The following is a 25469-nucleotide window of genomic DNA, read 5'->3' on the forward strand; positions in this document are numbered from 1 at the left end:
ATTGTTCTCTTCGTTATAGTATTATATGCATACTTTTACTTATACTTTTACTTATATATACTTTTTCTCTCATGATGGGTTATTGTTTATGTTGATGATTGTATATACTGTTGTGACGACAAAGGACAACATAAAATAAAAAAAACAACATAGCCCATTCGGAGCAGCCACCTAGGCACACCGATTCTCCTCCCACTCCACCTCAAGAACAGTGGGCTGTTTTTCTCCGTTGGCGGGTGATGCTCAGTGGCAGAGGAAGGGAAATGGCAATCGAAATGCTAATCACAGCCCGTCTCATCAGCCTGAGGGCTCGGGCGCGACAGCTATGGGTCCAGAGAGCAGCGCATTGTCTGCTGCCCGCTCTGCTGCTGGAGGTTTGCCCGGTGAAACCACAGCGCACATTTCGTCATATTCCCTCCCCACAGACGCCTATGTAGATCTGAGGATCGGGTTACAATGTGTTGCTCATTTTGCGGTTATATTGTCCGTGTAAGAAGCGGCTTATTTCACAATGTCATCTGGTTTAAAGCAGAGGCTTCCTTCGCTGCTTCTCGCAGCCGACTTTCCCTCCACTTTTAGAGGGGAAAAAATGGCTTTCCGTATACAGAAGTTACACAACGCTCGAGGACCAGCGCCACACACAAGACTCCCATCTCCAAGGCCCCGCCTCTTTTCTCTTCGCTCGTCCTAACGACGATTCAGCCTATCCACGGGTCCCTCTGTTTGCCTCGATTGGTACGTCCCGCTTAATTCTCCCCCTACCGCTGGCCTACCATTGGTCGGTCCCAACTCGCATCCGGCCTCTGCCGGGGCCTGGTTCCGGCGCGCGCCTTGGAATTCATCCTTTGGCCGTTGTTGGCTGCCGCGATGCTGTTAGTTTCTCTAGTTCGGGCTCGTTGTTTCACCCGGGTGTTCGGCCGTTCGCTCTGTGCTGTTCAGCAGGTAGCTCGCGGGCAGGAACGGAAGGCTGGCAGGGAGGTCCCTCTGCTTGGGAGCCAGCGGCTGAGATGAGGGGGGAGCCGGCTCCAAGGGCACCGGGGAGGGGGGACGGGGGGTGGGGCAGCGGAGAGGGAGACCGCCGGCTTTTATCACACACACACGCACCCTTTTTTTTTAAAGCAGGCGCTTGATTATAATAAGTGCGAGAGGAACAGCGGCTTGTTTTCTAAGGTGCCTCCCAGAAGGTCCACATCCAGCTGGTAGCAAGGACACAGCGTCTTCCCAGTTTGAGGCAGACCACATTGAACGGGCGAAGTCCTGTTTGAAAAGGGGTGAAGTGCGGTTGGGAATCTTGGGGCTTCGCAAGACCGAGACTTGCATAGGAAACTTGCCCGGCGCGAAGGTGGCTCTGAAGGTTGAATGAAATACGGCGAGGTTCCTCTTGGCCCAGAACGTGCCAGAGAAACGGTGTGTGTGTTTTTAAATAAAGAATTCTGGTCATTTGACCCCCAGTTGCCCTCACGGCACGGATCTCTGCAGTGAAGCTTTAATTGGAGAACGTATCTAAAAACACTTTCCTTCTCCTATTTTCCTCCACACAACAACCCTGTGAGATGGACTGAGTTGAGTGTGTGTGTGTGTGAGTGAGACTGGTCCAAGGTCACCCAGCTGTCTTTCATCCCTATTTTAATTTAATCTCCCTATTTAAAGCAAATTTTTATACATACATGCATGCATACATACATACATATTAGAATAGAAGTTTTTAATGGCCAAGTGTGATTGGACACACAAGGAACTTGTCTTGGTGCATATGCTCGCAGTGTACAAAAAAGAAATGATACTTTCATCAAGGTACAACACTTACAACACTTAATGATAGTCATAGAGTACAAATAAGCAATCAGGAAACAATCAATATAAATAGTAAGGATACAAGCAACAAAGTTACAATCATAAGTGGAAGGAGATGGGTGATGGGAATGATGAAAAGATTAATATGCATAATAAGTTTCTCTTTAGTGAAGGTTGCCGATATTGTGCACCTGCAAATTATTATGCTGTGTCATCAAGTTTGTACTGTGTACGTACTCTGTACTCTTTGAGGGAGATGGGAAGTTTAGAAATATGAAATATAAATAAATGTAAAAAGATGCCTTTCAGATGTATTTCCAAATGGATTCATAAAGCTCTGTAAGGCTAGTACACTGCTCTTTAGCAACATCCCTGTAAAGTGCAATTATTGTCTGGTCTCTGGTATATTTTCTTCATTCTTGTACAACAGTGTATTTTGAGAAGTGCTAGGAAAAACATTGGGATGTAGCTCATTTCTTAACTAGAAACTTAGTACATTTTCATATAGCACTATTCAGCCCATATTGAGAGATAATATCTCTCCTTTTCTTAATATCATTACAATATGTGATAACAATAGTGATTAAATTACAGCAGACCCTCTAAGTCACTATTATACATGAAGAATGATTTGTGTGTCCAGAAAAACCTATTTATTGATATTGATTGTTTCTTGATTGCTTATTTGTACCCTATGATTATCATTAAGTGTTGTATCATTAAGTGTTAAATTTGTACCCTATGAGCATCATTAAGTGTTGTAAGTGTTGTACCTTGATGAAAGTATCATTTCTTTTATGTACACTGAGAGCATATGCACCAAGACAAATTCCTTGTGTGTCCAATCACACTTGGCCAATAAAAAATTCTATTCTATTCTATTCTAGATAATTTTTATATATGTTATATATCAGTGGTCACCAACTGGTGGTTCATGAACCACTGGTGGTCTGTGAGAAAATTTTGGTGGTCTCCAGAAAAATTATTTGCATTTTTTTATATTGCACTAAATCAGGGATCCTCAAACTATGGCTCTTGGGCTGGATACATACAATGAATGTTTGTGTTGCTGCAGAGAGTTTCCTCCTTCAGGATCTTTTTGTGTCAGTCAGAGGGGGGGCAGAAATTCCGACTTGGGGTCTGCTTCAGCCTCCTGGTGTAGGGCTTCGGGTGAAGGCTGGAGGGAAGGGCCACTGATGGCGAAGAGCCGGAAGGCCTTGTTCCAGTGGGACTGCCTCATGGCCTGGAACTGGCTGACCATCTCAGCCCACTGAACAGCCAGGTGCCGGTACCTGGCCTTGCACTCCCGCAGGTCTTCCCTCTGTTTGGAAAGCCTATGCTCCTAGTTCTCAGTGAGGTGTTTCTGCTAAGCCTCCTTCTCATTTAGATCCAATTTGAGCTGAGCCAGCTGTTTTGCCAACTCTTTCACATGGTGGCTGCTTATCTCCAACAACTACTTCCTGTTGGGACCCTAAGGAGCCCAAGCGGGCAAGTGGGAAGTAGCGAGTAAAGACTGGTAAGGTGCCCCTCAATGTGAGTGACATTGAGTTGGCCAACCCCCCAGTCACACCCACCCAGCCGGTCATTAGGCAGATCATATTAGTGGTCCGCAGGATTTAAAATTATAAATTTAGTGGTCCCTGAGATCCGAAAGGTTGGTGACCCCTGTTATATATAATTTATTTAAAAAGGAAGGCATCTATCTGCAAGGCTAAATGTAATGTTTAGAGCAAGGGTGTCAAACTCTGTTTTAATTGAGGGCCACATCAGGGTTGTTTTTGACCTCAGGGGGCCAAGTTGGGTATGGCCAGGGTGAATGTGGCCAGCTCGACGTCACTCATGTTGGGGGGCGCCTGTGGTGGCCTGAGTGCTCTGCCAGCGAAAACAAGCTCCGTTTTCAGCTACCACGGCCTTCTGCAACTCTCTGGCACTGAAAATGGAGTTTGGGAGGGCCGGATGCGTTGGCTGTAGGATCATTGAGTTTTCTACAAGTAGAAGAAAAAATGGAAAGTAAAGAATGTGCTAGATTAGAATGTGACTATAATATATAGAGAGCTTAGATGGATATTGTAGTTGTCATCTACATTTAGGATGATATACCATCTATCATCTTGCACAAAGTCTGTGTAGTCACTAAACATATTTTGAAGGCACATACTCCATGGATCTGTTTTCTCAAACTTCATGAATGTATGGATAGTATCTTCCACAAGTGAGGAAGACATGGTATGATAAAATGGCTTAGCAGGCAAGGGGAATGTTGTGAATATAATCCGTCTATTTCAGCAAAACTTTTGACAATGTTCATATAACATTCTCATCAACAAGTTCTTGAACTTGTTACTTGTTACTTGTTTGTTTGCATAGCATTACAGTAAGGATAGTTGTGAGTGGCTGACCCCACTCATAAAAGTCAGCACTAATGATTCTGTGCTAGTTGAAAAACGAATGGAGTTCTGTAAAGATTTTCCTAGGGGCAGTATCATTCCATTTTTAACGAATCATCTGGATAACAGTTTTGATAAGTGGATGACACAAAAAAGGTGATCTGGCCAACACTCAGGAAGATAGAACAAAATTGCCAACTAATCTGGTTGAGTTAGAAGGAACAGTGTCCTCCTAGTAGGAGAAATACAGGGCATTATATTTAGAGAGAAAATAGAGAGAGCAGATGTACAAGAAGAAGGATTTATTGTTCGGGAGCATTAGATCAGAGTGGGACTTGAGTCTGGTCATCAAGAATAAGGAAAATGAATATGAACTTGCAATTCTGGACTTCATCAGGAAAAGCATCATATCAAAGATATAAAGTTCTTTTTTTCTTCTGTTCTGCATTGGTAAGACCTTGCTTGGAGACCGTAGGTATGGTTCTATACATAGCACTACATATGATTCTACATTTCTGGAAGTACATTGTTAGAATAGATTAAAAGAACAGAACAAAGATGATACAAGGACTTGAGAACATGTCATATGAGGATAAACTAAAGAAACTCGTAGTGTTCAATCTTGAGAAGAGAGTGCAAGGAGACATGGCATCAGTGTTCAGGTACAGGTAGTTTTCAACTTACAATCATTTATTTAGTGATCATTCAAAGTTCAAATCATTGAAAAAGGGAGTTACGACCGTTTTTCACACTTACGATCGTGGTAGCATCCCCATGGTCACTGGCATCTATTTATGATGGTTGTAGTAGCCCAGGATCATGTGATCATCTTTTGTGACCCTCTGACAAGAAAAGTCATCAGGGGAGCCAGATTCACTTAACAACTATGGCAAGAAATGTCCTAAAATGGAGCAAAATTCACTTAACAACTGTCTTGCTTAATAGCAGAGATTTTGGACTCAATTGTGGTTGTAAGTTGAGGATACCTGTACTTAAAAGAAGTTGCCATAGGGAAGAAAGCTAAGAACTTTTTTCATTTTTTTATACAAAGAAAATCTTCCTTATGATAAGATCTATACTACAGTAGAACAGCCTGTCTGTAGAGGTTGTGGGTCCTCCATCTCAGCATGTTTTAAAAAGAGAGTCACATTAAAGGTGCTTTAATTGGTTTTTCTACACCTTGAAGAGGGTTGAACCAGATGATCCTTGAGTGGCGCAGACTGCTAAACAGTCTGTTATTAACAACAGCTGCCTGCAATTATTGCAGGTTCAAGTCCCACCAGGCCCAAGGTTGACTCAGCCTTCCATCCTTTATAAGGTAGGTAAAATGAGGACCCAGATTGTTGGGGGCAATAAGTTGACTTTGTATATAATATACAAATAGGATGAAGACTATTGCTTGACATAGTGTAAGCCGCCCTGAGTCTTCGGAGAAGGGCGGGGTATAAATGTAAATAAATAAAATAAAATAAATAAATGATTCAACCAGAAAGACATTCCAATGGATTGCAATGAAATTTATTTGTTGTAAAGCTAATGAGAAATGTTAAATTTGGCTGGAATTCTAGTGGGCATATTGAGAAGGAAAGAATAATGTTCTTACCCAACTAGCAATAGCAATAGATCTTAGACTTATACACTATTCCATAGTGCTTTATAGCACTCTCTGAGTAGTTTACAAAGTCAACATATTGCCCCCAATAATCTGGGTCCTCATTTTACCAACCTCAGAAAGATGGAAGGCTGAATCAACCTTGAGCCAGTCAGAATTGAACTCCAGGCTGTGGGCAAAATTAGCTTGCAATACTGCATTCTAACCACTGCACCACCACAGCTCTTCCTATAAGTAATTAATTTAGTTCTAGTTTGTTCTGCTTTTTTATTGAATATTCCACATTTTATTTTAAAAGTGTTTTGGATGGACTATTTTTAAACTGGAAATCTATGCCATGAAATAAAAAATGATGAGATTATTAAATAATGGATGCTAAAATTATTAGTTGAAAATGAATGTCTATAAACTTTGTAAGTTTACGTACACTAACTCAGGGATCACTAACCCCTGGCCGTGGCCCAGTAGTGGGCCATGGCCTATTGGGATTGGGTCACGAGAGTGGCTGGCTGGCTGAACTATTTAAGCACTAAGCTACTAGAATGCCATTTTCCCAACTTGTTGGTTGGGGCAGGGCAGATGGACACATTTTCGAACAAAGTATATCTTTATTTTTAAAGAATAGAATAGAATAGAATAGAATTTTTATTGGCCAAGTGTGATTGGACACACAAGGAATTTGTCTTGGTGCATATGCTCTCAGCGTACATAAAAGAAAGCTTGTGATTCCCATATGGAGTCCTGAACCATTTTTTAGAGAGAAAGATATTGTTGGCAGCTGAGACTTTTCATTTCAGCATACAAACTTCTTGTACTTCTTTTTAAAAAATGAAATATTCAAGGAGCCTGGAGGAGTATCTTGACTCTGTATCTGGCAATTCTGGTTTAACATATGGGAATGCAGATGGTTAACCTATGGCCAAGCAAAACATGGTATAACGAGTAATGTGAATATAATCAAAGAATCATAATCTTACATCTTAAAATGATTTGTGTCAATAATTGTTTAAATCCAAGAATATCAATTCTGCAATATAGAGCAACTTATATAGAAGCTTAAAAGGCATCTCATATTAACAGTGCAGTATCTTATTTCCCATGCTAAGTTATAAATTGGTTTGCATTCCATTCCAGGCATTGACCACTCTGTTGCTGAAGTCATATTTTCTGCAATTGAGTCCGGAGTGGTTTACCTTGAGTTTGTACCTATTGTGTGCTCATGTATTGTTGTGGTTGAAGCTGAAGTAGTCATTGGCTGGTAGGACATTGTGGTAGATCATTTTATGTACTAAGCTTAGGTCAGACTGAAGTCTGCATAGTTCTAAGTTGTCTAAGCCCAAAATTTGGAGTCTGGTGGCAGAAGGTATTTTATTGCAAGCAGAGGAGTGGAGGACTCTTCTCCTAAAATATCTCTGGACTTCTTCTTCCCTGGCTTTGCCCTAAACCAAGCCCACTGCAAGGGTCTCTATCCTCCTCCCCCACCCCCCAATTCTTTATTTTATTTATTTATTTATTTGTTGAGTACCGTATTAGATGATATATATAAGTATAAGCATGAATTGAATACATAAAATAAATACAATCAAAAGGAACATAAGGACAGGGACGGTAGGCACGCTGGTGCTCTTATGCACAAACATCCCCCACCCCCAATTCTTTATTTATTTTTTAAAATTTATTTATTTATTTTGTCCAGTATGTATTAGATGATATATATAAGCATGAATTGAATACATAAAATAAATACAATCAAAGGGAACATAAGGACAGGGACGGTAGGCACGCTGGTGCTCTTATGCACAAACATCCCCACCCCCATTCTTCATTTATTTTTTTAAATTTATTTATTTTGTCCAGTATGTGGTTTGTTGACTAACAACAGGAATGACACAGAATTAAGTCGTGAACTGTAGTTTGCAATTTACAATGGCCGGTTCACAAAATATTTTAAATTATACATAAAAAGATAGGTTTTCTTTTGCATGTTGAATGAACTAGGTCAATATTGCAGTTACTTGTTCTATGTTGCATGGAATAAATCTTACTGAATTCTGTGAGACTTGGGGCATGTCAAATTATTTCTAACTTCTCTTTGCATTGGTGATTTGCATTATTTTTTTCTTTGGCAGGGAAACTGTCCACAAGCAAAGCGTTGGCTCTCTGGTGAGTTTTATGTAGGATTGGGCATTTCATAATGCTATAACAAGAAAAATATAAACAGCATTTTGCTAGAGAATACAATAAGAAATAAAATCTGTTTTAATAAGCTGGCTATTAAATGGTTAAAAAAAATATGAAAAAAATCTGCATGTGCTGGTAGAGAGGCCAGAGAATAGTTATATAGAATAAATAGCCAGTTCAACCAATGAGGAAATCCTTGTCCAGAAGTAGAGTAATATAAACAAGGAATAACCTAAAAGTAACATTTTGTTCAACTCCTGGTAACTTCAATATTAAATAAAGGATGTTTCTGCTTAAGGTCTATGAATGGGCAGTGGCAAATACTAATTCTAATCTGTTCAGCGTACATTTATATATATGAAAAGGAAAACGGCTGTCATGTATTTCTGATTCATTTGGTTGAGATTGTGTTCAAGATGCTCCATCTAAAAAGCACCTTTTTCCAATTGTATATTTATTAAGCATTTTTACTCTTATTTAATTTTTAATAAAAACAAGTAAGTTTAGTGTTTATCCTCATTCTACTAATTTTTGGAAAGCGTTGCTAAATCATGCAAAAGCACATGTGGGATAATAAATTTTGGCAAAACTTACTGAGTGAGCAACAAATTAGTTTAAATCAGTGTTTGGTTTGTAGATATTTAGAGCCTCCTGTTTTTTTCCAGATGATTTAATAAATTAATCCTAACCAATATCTTCCAAATAACATTTCCAACAGAATTTTTTCTGGGCCACTTAGTTGTAAACATGGTTATTATTGGAGGAGGGAAGACTCATGATAGTCTGTTGCAGCAGTAGCAAAGTGTTGTGGGCACTTAAGAATTTAGTGAATTTACTTTGATAGAAACCACTAAGGACAAGGGTCCATTTTATCAGAAACCTGATAGGATATGCTGGATTGGAAGGATGGATTGATGGATGGATGGAGTCATTGTTTGCTAGAGAGATTATATACAGTAGGTTAGTAGGGAAGTACAAACACTAATGATACCAACAGTGGTCATTTACAAGCCAATTGTTGAATAGCAAATTATTGCATTAATGAGTTGATCCATGCAGTATGATTGTTAAAAAAAACCTTAGAAACATCACTGTGCCTTTACAGTTACCTGTGTACCAGATAGTCAAGACTATTAATTGAATAGAGTGATTCTGTAGCTTTTTTAAAAAAAATTCATTACTTATTTATTTATTTATTTATTTATTTATTTATTTATTTATTTCGATTTTTATACCGCCCTTCTCCCGAAGGACTCAGGGCGGTGTACAGCCAAGTAAAATTCAATATATAAACATTAAGAGAAATTAAAAAGCATATTATAATGTGGCCGAAATTTTAAAACAAATTAAAATCTTAAAATATAAATAACCCCAATAAAATTTCAGTCCAGTCCCACTTGAATAAATAGGTGCGTTTTCAGCTTACGGCGAAAGGTCCGAAGATCAGACACTTGACGTAAACCAGGGGGAAGTTCATTCCAAAGCATAGGAGCTCCAACAGAGAACTTAGTCTGGGTAGCATCAGCATATTCTTTATTTCTTAATAGAAGTTAACTTTATCTCTTTGGTCAACTTTATAATATGTGACTGGCTTTACAAAAAGACATCAATTGTTGTGCATGAACAGCTATAGTTTTTTTCTAGTGACAATCTTGTCCTTTCTGACTTTTATGCCATTTAAATCTCCTTGTTTTTTCTATACATGACTGTAGTAAGTGACTTGATAACCTGATGCTTAGTTAAAGCGCTTTCTGCTTTACAGGGGTTTCTCGATGCCAGGCTCTGGTATATGCCAACAGCAGGAAGCATTTGTAAGTATCTAACTTATGAAGTCAGCAAGTGAATTGGCAGAACCTAATTGCTATTGAACCAATTGTTAATTAGATTATACTTGCAGAGAGGCTTTGGTATACTTTGGTTGAAAATATCTTATGCCAAAGCAAACCAGACATGATTGAACCAAGAATAACAGAATTTTAAAGCTATTTGCATATTTGAATTACTTTATTATCTATGTAATCTATGTTTTACAATTTATTTAAGTAATTCACATAGTATCACATGATAGCTAGAATATTGAGCCCTTACCTATCCTTCTGTTTCCAAATCTTTAAAAAAAAATACTTTTGAGATTTCTGAATGTGGAATTCTACATTCAGTCTGCAATGTACATAACGAATCCCTAAATGCTATTATTCATGGTCTAATGTGCAATCTGATAAATCATACTATACCTGCATTTCATCTGTCCATTTGGGAAAAGGCTGGATCTCTGGAGTTACAGTGAGCAGCTCCATCTTGCCAGGATTTGATTTTATACTATTTTCCCTCATCCAACCAATTATCAAATGTGAGCTGATATTCAAAGGAGCTACATCATTATTGGAAAATATGGTAGAGAAAAAGATTTGGATGCCATCGGTATGTTGATAGTACCCAGGTTCAGCTACAGTGATTAAGGCTTCCTGTGATCTTAATGCTAAACAATTCATATATATGTATGTGTGCTTGTGTGTGTGTTTGTGTTCATGTGTATACATGTATACCCAGACACAGATGAATTTAGTCACAAGCTATCCCTTCCTGAAATGCTTTAGGATCTATGCCTCCAGGTATATGAATCAGTGAGCAAGTTAAAAATATTGGTGAGGCTACTGATTGACAGTCAAGCCAATCAAGGCAGCAGATACAAATCTGTAGTACTTATACACTGATATTGCTTTTCTTGCTCTGCAGGCTAAATGGTTCTCGTGTTTTCACTATCCGTTATTTCAGAACTTCAAAAGTATGCAGTAAGTAAGCCAGATGTCCGCAGACAGTGGAACATTTGATCTACATGCCAATTTTCTTCTTAGTAAAATCATGTGACCTTGTTCCCTAATTTAATTTATATCTTTCCCAATCTTAAGTAAGGCGTAACGTATGGTTTTTATGCCACGGATAGTTGGATTCTGCCATAATGCATCATTTCTGCATTTTTCTTCTTCAAGCAATATTTTTAATGAAATCATCAATGCATGAATATTATCCAGAACAATATAGGACTAATGACCTGAGAAATCTATGGTTTGTCCTTTTAGTATTTTATTTTGATCAGTTTGAATAAATGATGACTAATTTTATTGGCTGGCCAACCAATTGCAGTTTTATGGGAGAGAAAAAAATAATTATCGAAAAACAAATGGATTGAACTGATATTCAAGAGAGAAGTGGCCTCAAACAGAAGTAACATGGTAGCTTCCCTCTAGATATGAAAAAATTAATTCCTAGTAATAGCCATGCTGCTTGTGGAATGCTAGGAGGCGGTCTACACATCTGATAAGAACTGGAATTAGTTAAATTATGACACCCTTTATGATTAGCATTTTCTCTAAATTGTATTTATTCATTGCTCCCAAGGGCTGAAATGCTAAAATGTGAAGCATTTTATTACATGTATCTCACAGGGGAGGAAGTTGTCACAGTGAACACACCAGCATTTGCAGAATCTGTCACAGAGGGAGATGTCAGGTGGGAGAAAGGTAAGAGGATTTTTTTCTCTTCAGTCACTCTCATCTTCTCCCCATCCCATGATAAGTTTTTCATAGCCTGTTAAGAAAATATGTTAAACTTTCAAGTAATAAAAATGTTCTGAATACTCTTATTATGTAGGTGAAGATTGATCAGACCTGTTATTGGTTACTAGTTCAGTTGCTTACAAAATAAAGTATGCCTTCTTAACCCATGTTGATGTTTTAAGTCTACCTTAAGGAGTTGTTTATAAAAATTAGGGAAGGAAATGCCACAAAACAACTTCTTGTTTAAGTCCTGTTCTCTTCATTTTTTTAGCTGTTGGGGATACTGTAGGAGAAGATGAAGTGGTATGTGAGATTGAAACCGACAAGGTAATTTTTTTTATTTAGTAATCAAATTTATATAGCCATCATTTCACTAAAAGCAGCTCTAAATATTTTGTCATCTTATTCATGATAATGATTATCACCAGAGACAAAGTGAACATTGTTGCCCAGGGAAGAAATGTTTTGAATTTATGAAATCTACTGGCCATATCAAAGTTGTGAGAACCCCTAACTGCAGATCTGTACTATTTACTCAGATTAATTGATTAAATTTTGCTGCCAGCTGTTTCTGGACAGCTCACGGCAGTGAGAATAACATAAAAATAACAGAATGCAAAAGTAAGTAGAAATGTAGCTACAAAATAATTACAAGATGGCAAACCAGTCAGCAAAGAATATGACATACGGAAGAATCTCATCCACCCTACCCCAAGTCCTGAGTAGATAGCCAGTTTTTCAAGTCTTGCAAAACATTATCAAGATGAGAGTCATGTGGATCTCAAGGGGGAAACCTCATTTCAGATAACTGGCACTGCTACAGAGAAATCGTGTTTTCTGAGTCCCTGTTTAATTCAGGAACCCTAGGGTGTTCCCACTCAGTCAGATCATAGTAGACAAGCAGAAATCACAGGTGGCCCTTCAAATAACAGGACCTTTTGCCGTGTAGGGCTTTGTGGGTAGAAAGCATCATCAGATGCATCATGCTTTCCGTACTGTCCTTTGAAGAATTAAAAATAACATAGTATTTATAGCTCTTCTCCCATTTTTAAAAGTTAGAGTTGAATCAAGATTTGTTTAATGGACTCTGCTGTTCTAGTTTGGTGCTTTATCCATTGGAGCGTTCCAATCTTGCAAAATAGTCCTTCCACGCACTTTTATTTGTCAAGATTTTTTTTATTTCAACTACCTTAACTTTTTTTGAGTATCTGGAGATATATTGGTGCTGCTATTTTTAAACAACTAGAATTCAAACAGTTCTGTTGATAAATTGCAAATTACTTTTATCAGTACTTCATGAACTATCTTCTGCTAACCCTATATCATACTATTCTGAGTAGAAGCAGATAAACTAAATTTAATAATGTAACTTTTGAATATAAAGAGCATTCTTAGCTTTCAGTTAAGAGTGTCATGTCCTTCACTTTTTTTGGATTTTCTGCACCAGAATGAAAGTTGATTCTTAAACATTATATCACTGGTTTCATTCAGGAATTTAATGACTCTGTAAAGAATTATTTTAAATGAGAGTTAAATTCAGCAAGTTGATTTCCAGTATGTTGATCAGGTTGTGATGTTTGCATGGAACTGAGTTTGTTTTCATTATTTTTGTTGAGGTATTCTATGAATGCAGCATTCATCTCCTCAAGACCAGACCTTTTTGTTTATTTATCTCCCTCTTACGTTCAATGGCTATTTATTTTTTCTATATAGACATCTGTGCAGGTTCCAGCTCCAGCAGCTGGTGTAATTGAAGCTCTTCTTGTCCCTGATGGAGGGAAAGTAGAAGGAGGAACACCTTTATTTAAACTCAGGAAAACTGGAGGTAAATTTGGATCATATGATCGAAAGTTGTTTACCTGGGTGACTTAGGTTAGTTACTATTCATCTTACATCATTATGTAAGATAAATTAAAATATATACATGAAGTTCTAATTGGACTAAATCACATAAATTAGGTTGTTTTTCATCCTTATGGCTTCAGTTTTTCATATTAATGCATTGTAAATGGCAAGTATAGGGAATTGATTGTAAAGTTTGTTCAAAGGGGTAAAATGTGGGAATGCTCAAAGCACAAGCAAGGGCAGCTTTTTTACCCTAATGAAAACTGCCATAGACAAGAAGTCTGAGTTTCAGGTGAAGGACTTACATTGGTCTTAAGTACTTTCTGAAATGACGAAAAGTGAAGGTTGCATGTTCTCTGTCATAAACTGAACATGGAAATAAAGCGAAGAAAAAGGGCATAAAATTATTACTATCTTACTTGCATTGATGAACAATTTGAAACATAGTCTATAGGATCAGATCTAATTATGGGCTTTGTTATATCTAGAGTATATACTCAATAGAGTAAGCAATGTAATAAAATAGCTATTTAAAATAGGAGCTCTCTCTCTTGATTCTGCCAGACAGTTAAGGCTAGGGACATGGCTTCAGATGGTAATTTCATGGATCAAGATTTGGGCCCTGTAGGAATAGAGGATTTTAGGGCTTTAGAGTCCTGAAACCTACTGTGTTTAATAGAAATAGGCCTGTCGCACACTACTTAAGCATACATCTTCTGTATTGCTGTGCCATGTCAATAGTTTACTTTATGAGTGTCATTAATGGAAAGATAGAGCACCTTCTAAGTTTATTGATGTGGATTCTGGCTCAAGTATTTTTTTTGCTAGAACCATTTCTTGGGAAAAACACTATTATCCATATATGTAATATTTTTTCATATTTTTTTACTAAGCTGCACCTGCCAAAGCCAAGCCAGCAACAGCCCCTACAGCAGAGCCTGTGGTTCCTGCAGCACCACCACCTGCAGCTCCTGTAACACCTCCTTCTGCAGCACCAATTCCTACTACAATGCCTCCAGTGCCCCCAGTGTCAGCCCTTCCTGTTGATGCTAAACCAGGTGAGATCACAATATTCTTGTTCTGGCTTTCCCATCTATATAACGGAGGGTCCTCAGAATTAAAATTGTGAAATGATACATAGTTAGAGGCATTATCCCCAAACTGAGCCTTTCATTTACATTCAGAGCATTGGTGTCGACTCGTTTTAGTCAAGGACATGATCCCTGCTTGCTTAATCCCCTGATTTTATTTTTCCATTGATTTTCAGTGTCTGCAATAAAGCCAACTGCAGTGCCAACAGCTTCTGCTGTGGAACCTGGGACTGGCAAAGGTGCCAGATTGGAACAAAGGGTACTTGGAGGTTTCTCAATCTGATGGGATATGATGTGAATATTCATTTCTGTAAGGAATTGAAATATGATAACATTGAGGCAGAACGGAAAATATTTTCATAAGAGCCTCATGAAAGGCTGCAACAAAGTAACACTAAAGAGTTAAGAGCAATGGCTGAACCCAAGAAAGTTCTTCATTCATGAATGTTCTTACTCAGTGGTCTCTAAAACAGGTGGTCAGTAGAGGTAATTGTTGATTTACAACAAGCCACTTATGACTGAACTCCCCTAAACTACTTATGACCTGGTTTTGAATGTTGTTATCTTGGTGGGGGAGCAACTATGTGACTGCATTTTGAGCGCTTGCCAACCAGCCCATGTTTACATTTATTTTCAGCTTCCTCCTCCCTCCCCATCATGTGAATGCAATTTATTAAGTTTTTTTCTGGAATTGGTGTTTACTTCCAATAACCGTGGCATGTGCTTTATGATCAAAATGTTCACTTAATGACTACCTCAAAAAAGGACATGTGATGACCCGCTTCATCCTGACTTAAGATCTTAATTGCCAGGCTCAATAAGTCATAAGTTGCAATTACCTGTAGTGGAAATCACAAACCACTTTAGCAAGTACCACTTCTGTGAATGTTTGAAATTTAGCTTCTTAAAATCTATCCTAGTTTTCTTGAGGTTTCAGACATAAACGCTTATGTCGTACAGTTTCTTTTTACAGCAATTTGACTTCTGATGCCTTGTGAAATGATTTGTTGTTTGCATGTGTGTGTGTCTCAGCTGGGCAATTATTTTAGGTTAAAAATGAGTTTTGATTAACTTGGATTCACTGCTCAAAGATAACCCATTATGTGTAGATAAATTATTCTGATGTGTTCATCAGAAAGAGAGAGAAAAGAGGGCATGCTTTTAATTTGTTTAGGGTCTTCACTTTTTTTTAATGGTTTATTTCTGTCTTTAGGTAAAGATGAACAGAATGCGTCAACGCATTGCTCAGCGCCTGAAAGAGGCCCAGAATACATGTGCCATGCTGACCACTTTCAATGAAATTGACATGAGGTAGGGCTTTGCTCTCATTCAACATAAGAATGCCTGGATTTTGACTTCAGTGTTCGAGATTCTTCAATCTGATTCACCCTGTATTTGAATGCTTTGTTAAAAAAGCTGTATTAATGTTACAAGCTGATTATTTTGGCTAGCTTTTGGGAAAAGTGATACTACATGATGATAGAAACTACATGGAACCTGTTGTTAAATACACATCTCTTGCTGACAAAAATATCTAATTTGTTATTTTTTCTATCAAAAATTTAGAGTTCATGTATTGATAATAGCGTTATACCAGACTTTTGGTAGCTGTCTCAATTGAGAGTTTTTTTCTTCCAAGCAGGAACCCCAAGCAAAACAAAGTTCTTTTTTTGCAGGCTTTATTAAGATGGAATGATACATGAATTCCAATAAAAGAATTATTTTCTATTTGGAACCAGAGTATCTATCTGTACATTAGGATGGAGATTGTCTGAGTTTTTCACTGACAGCTTTATGGTAAAGCTGGAGAGGAGGCACGATTCTTCTCTTGGTAAGGGTCTGCAACTGCGAATAATTTACACAATCTTTGCTTGAGTTCTTACCGTTCTCGTACATTGTCTTCTCATCTCTAGTTAGTTAGCTGTTGTTGAGTTGAGATGCTTATAGGAAGAATTCAATTAGTTTAGTGGTTCTGGAGCACTCATTGAAGTTTAATGTCGGTATTTGAGGTGGGGGAGCCACCAGCATTCAAGCCGAGTGCTTGGGTATCTGAGCACTAATGGATTTGAGGAGGGGGAATCTTATGTTTCAGTGCATTAGGGAAATGATGCCCAAATCAAATTGCCCCATGAAATCTTATCCTCCTCCTTAAAGCAAAACATGTAAATATTTTGTGCTTAGAATATTACGGTTGGCAAAATAGTCATGATTGGAAAGGAAGTGATGCAGCTTATCTCCTATTAGAGACTAATGGAAGTGTCACTTTACTCTGGCCTTGTGCTCTTGTTGCAATCAGTAATATGTTTTGCATTGATTACCGACTGGCGGTATTCCATAGAGCTGACTTGCAAGGATTGAGACTGAGGCCTTTTGCTTCCCCATTCGAGGTCACTGTCTGCAGTGAAGCCTGCTCTTGATGGCTTCCTCTTTTCAGCCACCACTTCATACCTACAGAACTTGTATCTTGGGAGGCGGTAATGTCTTTGAACAGTAACCCTAGCTCTAAATGAGATTTGGCAAAGAAAAAATAAACAGACTAAACCCAGAGGGACATTTCTGTTAGCTAAAAACTGCCTCTCTAAAGCCATATTGTCTAGGAGATTGATGATGAAGGTTGAAACTTCAATATATATCTAGAATTATATGACACAATTATTCAGTTTAATTTATATGACTGGCTTCTCTTCCAGTAAGTGAACAAGGGAAATTGCTGTTTTTTGTTCTGATTAAAGATGTTTTCAAAATGCCATTATATTGGAGACTTCGAAAGGCCCTATTCCCAGACTCGGGTAGTTTGCTTTAAGCCTGACCAAAGAAATGGGCATGCTATTTCTTTTTTTAGATCCTTTTTAAAAAAAATACAAATATGAATTTTTCTATGGTAGATAGACCAAGCCTGCATAAAATTACAATTTTTTAAATCTTATTCTAATATATCTTATACTAAAATTTCTGGAAAATTTCTGGAAATCAATCTTTCCAGGAGAGTGCTTGACTTGATATTGTATCTTGACTTGATATTTTATCTTCGGTCTTGGACATTCTCTTATCTCTTGCTTGCTACCAAAGAAATTTTACCAAAAAAGATAGTCGAATCTTGTTTATGTGAACATAATTCACTATATCTCATCGTCCTGTTATATCCTTGCAAACTCGCCTTGTTACCACCATGACCAAAAAGCACTTCTTGTGCTATCTTTTTGTTTTTAAAACTTGTAACTTCTCTCTTTTTGAGGAATTCATCAATCTCAACTTTTTCAGTCTTCCCTTTTCTTTAGATCAGGGGTATCAAACTCGCAGCCCACGGCCCAGATGAGTCAAGTGCTGGCCATGCCCACGCCTAGTTTAGCGAAGAGGGGAAAAGCCACAATAGGTCATGTGACAGCACCGTGACGACACAAGTTTAACACCCCTGCTCTAGACCCATTCCCCTTTTTGTATACTTATTTTGTGATTTATGATCCTAGATTGAATAACCATGAGAGATTTAGGGTGCACTTTCCTTGTGTGGGAACAGATTCTGACTGATGTTTATATATGGATTGTAGTAAATTACTATGGTTGAAAGATTCAGTATGAAATAGAATAAAGTATAAACATTACTGAATATATTATATTAAGGAATAGAAAGAAAATATTGAACTGTAAATATTTAACATTAATAATTTTCAATTCTTTCTAAGTAATTTATTAGCTGCATTCTTATTTTGGTAACCAACATCAGATATTTGGCTATTGCAAGACAGCAAAAACTTACCATGATTGGGTTTTTTTAATAAAACCAGAAGAAGATATTGGGGAAACTTCCATATTAAATTTAAAAACAAGGAGAATTTGTTCCACTGAATCTATTACATTATTGCAAGAACCAAATCTTTATACAGTATGAATACCTTAACAGATGTGATTGCAGGACATTTAATCAGGTCTTAGTAAAAACAATCCAATATTTACTGTGGTTAAGGTTATTAAGTAAAAACCCATTTGGAAGGAATTGTTATTTCTGATGCTGAAGCTTTGTAACAAATTTTTACCTATTACTTCCTGTGATTTATTTATCACTGTGATTTATTTATCAAAGCAGATTACATTGATTTGTAATCTGTAAAAGTAAAAATAATTTGTAAAAGTTCACTAATTATGATAGTTCATTCTTGAAAAGAAAGCTGAATTATTGTCTCCTTGAACATTAACATTAGTCTTGATATATTGGTAGTAGTTTTAAGAATACAGAAGCTATTAAAAATCTTGGTATCCATTAAAGCATTTTTTTAAATTTGAAAAATATGCCACGCAATTTGATGGATATGCATTGTTGATAATAGTGTCACTTCTTGTGTGAGGCTATTATATTTGCATTAAAAAAAACATACACGGCATGTTTGAGACGCAAATCAATACATAAATAAATACCAGGTGAAATGTACTGCAGATTTGAAAATCTTTTGTAAAATTTGTGGTAAATATTCTTATGATGATATTTGCAGTAACATCCAGGAAATGAGAGCCCGGCACAGGGACAGCTTCCTGAAGAAGCACAGTATGAAATTAGGTTTTATGTCTGCCTTTGTGAAAGCTGCAGCCTTTGCTTTGCAAGAGCAGCCTGTTGTGAATGCAGGTAAGAAGCCAGGGCTTATATTTCTGAGTAGAAGACAAACCAAGTATATACGTAGCTGGGATTAGCCCTCTTTGTAATTACTTCTTTTGCTGCTATATTACTGATTGAGTCGCCTGGACTTGCTAGGTAATAATCCCTGTGCTAAAACAAACCCTTTCTCAGCAAAAGAGTAATCAAAGTGGGGATGAAAAAGTGGGAATGATTTGCATCTGGGGACGTTTCGTCAATAATAATGAGGATGGTTTTATTAGGAAATGATTGTTTCCTGAGGCTGCCACTATATCCTCTGAGAGGATACTCTCCCACTTTGAGAAAATCCTAACTTACTTATGTACCATGATGTGCAGAATCTTATTTTTTCCACTATGATTTGTGGAAACATGTTTTTTTCACCATGATTTGCAGCAGTCCTAACTTGGCTTCCTACCTTGCCTCTATTTTTCTTTTCCATAAGGCTTTACCCCCTTGGCTTCTAATTTGAAAGTTCAACTTTGGAAAAGAGGCAGGAGTTTCTCTCATTTGTACTAGAGTATGGGGAAATAATGAATCTGCAAGACTTTCTTTTGCAGCCCCTTTTCAATAATTGGAATGGGAGACTACTGAGAGCCCCAACAAAAGGGCAAGATGTATGATAATAAGCATGCATTTTTAAATTTTCTTCTGCTCTTTCTTCCAATCTCCAAACTGCTGCACAAGTGAAAAGAAACTCTACTTGTCTTCTAAGCTCTCTAGCAAGTACCGAAGGCTTAGAAGAGGGACAGAGGTTTGTCTCACTTGGCTGATGATTTGAATAAGGTAAGAAATAATGGATGCCAACAGGCTCTGCCCTGCTATTCCTTACTTTATTCAAACATTGTTTAAATAAGACAAAACTTTATGCTCGATCAAAAAATGTGGAGCAGTTTGAAAGAAGGAAGAAGCAGCAGGATATATTTCAGCTACAATCTATTTTCCAGATTGGAATAAAATTCTTTTATGTGTTGCCTCAAATTTTCTTTTTTGAGACTTGGGATAACTACCGTTCCCAAATTAATAACTGGTAATAGTTATATTCATCCAGTATGAAAGATGGGAGAAAATTTTTTTAAATCATAAAACTCAGATTTTGCAAGACCTTTTTTAAAAAATGAATTGAGAGAAGCTTGACACATTGTGACTTCATGGGCTCATGATGTTTTTAGTAACAACACAGAACGGTTTAACCTGCCTTTTTCCAGGATGTATTTTCAACTTTCCACTCCAGTTTCAACTTATCTACTATACTCCTAGGATTTCTTGGTGTAGCTTTATTCTGAACTTTGCTATTTTCTGAATTTTGTAATGAAATTAGAAATCTGCATTAAAAATAGGATATATTTGAAATACCCATATTTTTTGGTGTATCAGATGCACTCCCCCCCCCCAAAAAAAAGTGGATGGAAATGTCTGTGTGTCTTATACAGCGAATGTTGCTGAAGTCCCACCCACCTGCCGGCCCCCACCCTTCAGCCTCTGCCTCCCAGCAATTTACCTTCTTGCAGCAGACAAGCTTCAGCACAGCTTGATTTAGCATAAGAAGCTGATTGGTGGTTGGATCGGCCACCCGGAATACTGTCTATCAGCTGTTCCAGGCTGCAGGGATCACTATCGCTGGTTGCCATCACTGCCCATCACTGTTGCTGCCTATCACCACCTCTGCACTTCCTTCCCATTTTCGGCCTCCACGTGTCCCGTTTTTTCCCGTTCCAGGCAGCAGCAGCGATCCCCACTGCCTGGAATGGGCCAAAAACGGTGCACGGAGGCCAAAAAGAGGACGCGCACAGGCAGCAATAGGCGGCAGCAGTGATGGGCGGCGAACAGCCGATAGACGGTATTCTGGGAGGCTGATCCAACTGCCAATCAGCTGCTTATGCTAAATCAGGCTGTGTTGAAGCTGACCAGGCTGTTTGCTGTTTGCTGTAAGGAGGTAAATTGCTGGGAGGCAGAGGCAGATTTTTCCCCCTTTGTTTTCCTGTGTGTGTGTGTGTGTGTGTGTGTGTGTGTGTGTGTGTGTGTGTGTGTGTGTGTGTGTGTAGGTCTTGGCATTTTTGGGTCTTTTCCCCTTACATGGGAAAAGACCCGAAAATATCAAGACCTACATACCTATACCCATGAAAACCTATGAAAACATATATGTGTGTGTGTGTGTATATGGAGATATATATGTATGTATGTATGTATGTATGTATGTATGTGTGTGTATATATACACACACACACACACACACACACACACACACACACACACACACACACACACACACACACACACACACACACATATATATATATATATATATATTTGTTTTCTGAGGTTTTCACGGGTGTTTGTATATAGGTCTTTGGTTGTTCGGGTTTTCTCCCGTGTAAAATTGGAAGTGTCTTGGCGACGTTTCGACGAAGTCTCATTCGTCATCTTCAGGCTTCAACCGTGCTTCTGGGAGCAATGTGTGATCGCAGCTGTTTCTTCCTTTTAACTGCTAGTGGGGTTTGAACTGATTGGGTGGGAGCTTGGCTGTGCTCTGATTGGATGGGGTTTTCTGTGCTCTGATTGGCTGGGGTGTGTCCTGTGTTGGTGGGGGCTTGGTTGTGCTCAGTCTAATCTGTGCTGCAGGGGATTTGAGCTGGTGAGCTGCACTGCTGTTGTTTGGCTTCGTGTTGGTGGTGCTACATCTTCATAGTGGGTGTCAGTCTGCTGCATGTATGGATTGGAGGGTTTGAAATGGCTAATGTTGCAGCTGCGGTCTGGCTTCTGGTCCTTGGTCGTGCTTCCTGATCAGTGTGGGTTTGGGTGTGCTTTCTGGGTGGATGTGTGGTGGTGACATCCTGTGGACCTCGTGAATGTGGGTCTGGTGTCATTCCTCGTGTTAGGACCAGTTTGTCAATAGGCAGTTTCAAATGGCTGGTAGGCGACGCATTAAGCACAAGTCATGCTGAGGAACTATCTCAATGGCTTCTCTGATTATTCTGTTGTTAAAGTGTTCAGTTTGGCGATAGTTCTGGTCTTTTTAAAGTCAAGATGTCCTGTGACTTTAAAGTGTTGGACCAGGAAAGGAACACTCTTTGAATGAGTTCTTGTGTTCTTCACGTAGAAAATTCTGTTGACACAGTATGTCAAACGAGATGATACGCCGGTGCACATTTGAAACCTGTTTTTCTTATGAGTGGGACACAGTTATTATGGAAAATATTGCATGAACCAATAAGCCACACTCCAAAAGTAACTATATTTAAGAGCACTATAGCATACTGTCAAAATTCCAATTATATTAATTGACCCCAAAATATTATTTGGCATACACAGACAAGTTTGCATTAGGGAATATTGCATGAACCAATAAGCCACACTCCAAAAGTAACTATATTTAAGAGCACTATAGCATACTGTCAAAATTCCAATTATATTAATTGACCCCAAAATATTATTTGGCATACACAGACAAGTTTGCATTAGGAATATTGCATGAACCAATAAGCCACACTCCAAAAGTAACTATATTTAAGAGCACTATAGCATACTGTCAAAATTCCAATTATATTAATTGACCCCAAAATATTATTTGGCATACACAGACAAGTTTGCATTAGGAATATTGCATGAACCAATAAGCCACACTCCAAAAGTAACTATATTTAAGAGCACTATAGCATACTGTCAAAATTCCAATTATATTAATTGACCCCAAAATATTATTTGGCATACACAGACAAGTTTGCATTAGGGAATATTGCAAAAATGTGTTGTAGAAAGGATATACAGTCTGTTAAGAAAAATATATCCAGAAATACATACACATTTTTCCAAGTCTTTGATAAGTAATACAGAAATGGGATGAGGTGAAACTCAGCTGAAAAAAATTAGAAACTAAGTGAAATTAAAATTAAAATTCACAGATACGTCTTTGAAGTATTTCAAGTAAACTGAAGAAACCAATTCGCAACAAATAGAAAGATACTGGATAGGCCTTGATTTTCATTATTGTGTAGTTCTTCTAAATCGAGTCTTGATTGTTGGTGTTGTTCTGTGTAACACCTACTTTCCTTTTTCAATTTAGTGATTGATGATACAACCAAAGAAATAGTATACAGAGAATATGTGGATATCAGTGTTGCAGTGGCAACTCCTAGGGTAGGTATTATGTAGACAATTTTCACCTGGCCAGTTGATCGCTCAAATTTATGAAAAAGGAGTTGCCGGGGATAGAAGTAAACCAAGGCTGGCTTTATGAAATGGAAGCTGAGCCTATTGACGTCGTCTTACTTTGCAGTGACAGATGAAGGAGGGTTACAGGGATGAACCGCATACAGGTAATCCCCAAATTATGACAGTTCACTTAGCGACTGTTTGAAGGTATGACATAGCCTGCCCACCCCCAGTACTTATGATCCAGTTATGAATATTCCAGCACCATGACACTTATAAACGACAGCAGAGGCACTGCAACATTCGCCCTGCCTATTCCTCCCGCCAGCACTCCACAGCCATTGTGCCTGTGGAAACTCACTTACCTTGCAACGATCTAGCAAGCTGTCAGTTCCTTTTAACTGCTAGTGGGGTTTGAACTGATTGGGTGGGAGCTTGGCTGTGCTCTGATTGGCTGAGATATAGTTTTATATTTATATTAAAATGATTAAAATCAGTAGCTTACTAGTTGGTAAGAAGTTTTTCTTATGAGTGGGACACAGTTATTATGGAAAATATTGCATGAACCAATAAGCCACACTCCAAAAGTAACTATATTTAAGAGCACTATAGCATACTGTCAAAATTCCAATTATATTAATTGACCCCAAAATATTATTTGGCATACACAGACAAGTTTGCATTAGGGAATATTGCAAAAATGTGTTGTAGAAAGGATATACAGTCTGTTAAGAAAAATATATCCAGAAATACATACACATTTTTCCAAGTCTTTGATAAGTAATACAGAAATGGGATGAGGTGAAACTCAGCTGAAAAAAATTAGAAACTAAGTGAAATTAAAATTAAAATTCACAGATACGTCTTTGAAGTATTTCAAGTAAACTGAAGAAACCAATTCGCAACAAATAGAAAGATACTGGATAGGCCTTGATTTTCATTATTGTGTAGTTCTTCTAAATCGAGTCTTGATTGTTGGTGTTGTTCTGTGTAACACCTACTTTCCTTTTTCAATTTAGTGATTGATGATACAACCAAAGAAATAGTATACAGAGAATATGTGGATATCAGTGTTGCAGTGGCAACTCCTAGGGTAGGTATTATGTAGACAATTTTCACCTGGCCAGTTGATCGCTCAAATTTATGAAAAAGGAGTTGCCGGGGATAGAAGTAAACCAAGGCTGGCTTTATGAAATGGAAGCTGAGCCTATTGACGTCGTCTTACTTTGCAGTGACAGATGAAGGAGGGTTACAGGGATGAACCGCATACAGGTAATCCCCAAATTATGACAGTTCACTTAGCGACTGTTTGAAGGTATGACATAGCCTGCCCACCCCCAGTACTTATGATCCAGTTATGAATATTCCAGCACCATGACACTTATAAACGACAGCAGAGGCACTGCAACATTCGCCCTGCCTATTCCTCCCGCCAGCACTCCACAGCCATTGTGCCTGTGGAAACTCACTTACCTTGCAACGATCTAGCAAGCTGTCAGTTCCTTTGCCTGCTTTGGTGGATTTGCAGAAAACAGAGGTCTAAAGTAGTCTGAAATCATGAGATCAGTAGCGCGAAATGTCACACTACTGATCTTGTACTACAGTACTTTAGGCCTACGTTATCTACAAACCAAGGCCTGCATGAGATCCGCTGCAAAAGGCTTTGCAAACAGAGGGAAGGCCTTTTCACTTGCAAAGCCTTTTGCCCCATAGAGAACAGAGGCCTAAAGTACTGTAATGCGAGATCGTGTGAGATCAGTAGCACGAGATCTCGCACTACAGTAGTGTAGGCCTCTGTTCTCTATGAACCAAGGCCTCTATCAGGTCCAGCTGAAGAGCATTTGCAAGGCAATGAGACTTTGGAGTAGCAAAATCGCGTTGCTTCAAGCCTCCAATTATCTTGCAAATGCTTTTTGTGCCATTCCAGTCTCGGCACGAAGAATGCTTGCAAACTGATGGGAGGCTTGAAGCAATGCGATTTTGCTGTCCCAAAATCACATCAGCTTGCAAATGCTTTTCGTGCTGAGACTGCAAGCAAAGAAACTGCAACAGAGAGGCTGGAGAGGAGACAGATCTTCACAAGGTAAGTGACCCGGTGCCATAGGATGGTGTGGGGGAGCACTTGTGGGGACCCCAGGGGAGGGATCATGAGGTATCACAGTGGGTGGGGGAGGCCTTGGGTGGTCTGAAACAGGTGGCCTGTTCCATTGCTAGGCCCCCATG

At 38.4% G+C, this 25469-nt stretch overlaps 1 protein-coding gene across 2 annotated transcripts in view; it reads left to right on the forward strand.

Annotated features, from left to right (window-relative positions):
* Positions 1-788: 788 nt before the first annotated feature.
* The window catches only part of DLST (dihydrolipoamide S-succinyltransferase), a 29878-nt gene continuing 5197 nt past the window's right edge, over positions 789-25469 (forward strand). The window contains exons 1-12 of one of the 2 annotated variants that reach the window (XM_058162361.1): positions 789-942; positions 7923-7956; positions 9737-9785; positions 10711-10766; positions 11421-11495; positions 11803-11858; positions 13245-13356; positions 14270-14434; positions 14644-14726; positions 15681-15778; positions 18955-19085; positions 23158-23231. In XM_058162361.1, coding sequence (XP_058018344.1) covers positions 868-942; positions 7923-7956; positions 9737-9785; positions 10711-10766; positions 11421-11495; positions 11803-11858; positions 13245-13356; positions 14270-14434; positions 14644-14726; positions 15681-15778; positions 18955-19085; positions 23158-23231 — 1008 coding nt within the window. In that variant the 5' untranslated portion in view covers positions 789-867. Of the gene's footprint in view, positions 943-7922; positions 7957-9736; positions 9786-10710; positions 10767-11420; positions 11496-11802; positions 11859-13244; positions 13357-14269; positions 14435-14643; positions 14727-15680; positions 15779-18954; positions 19086-23157; positions 23232-24265; positions 24340-25469 lie in introns of both variants that reach the window. The other variant, XM_058162362.1, reaches the window with a different exon arrangement.

Source organism: Ahaetulla prasina, chromosome 1, assembly GCF_028640845.1.
Source record: "Ahaetulla prasina isolate Xishuangbanna chromosome 1, ASM2864084v1, whole genome shotgun sequence".
In the NCBI taxonomy this organism is placed as follows: Eukaryota; Metazoa; Chordata; class Lepidosauria; order Squamata; family Colubridae; genus Ahaetulla; species Ahaetulla prasina.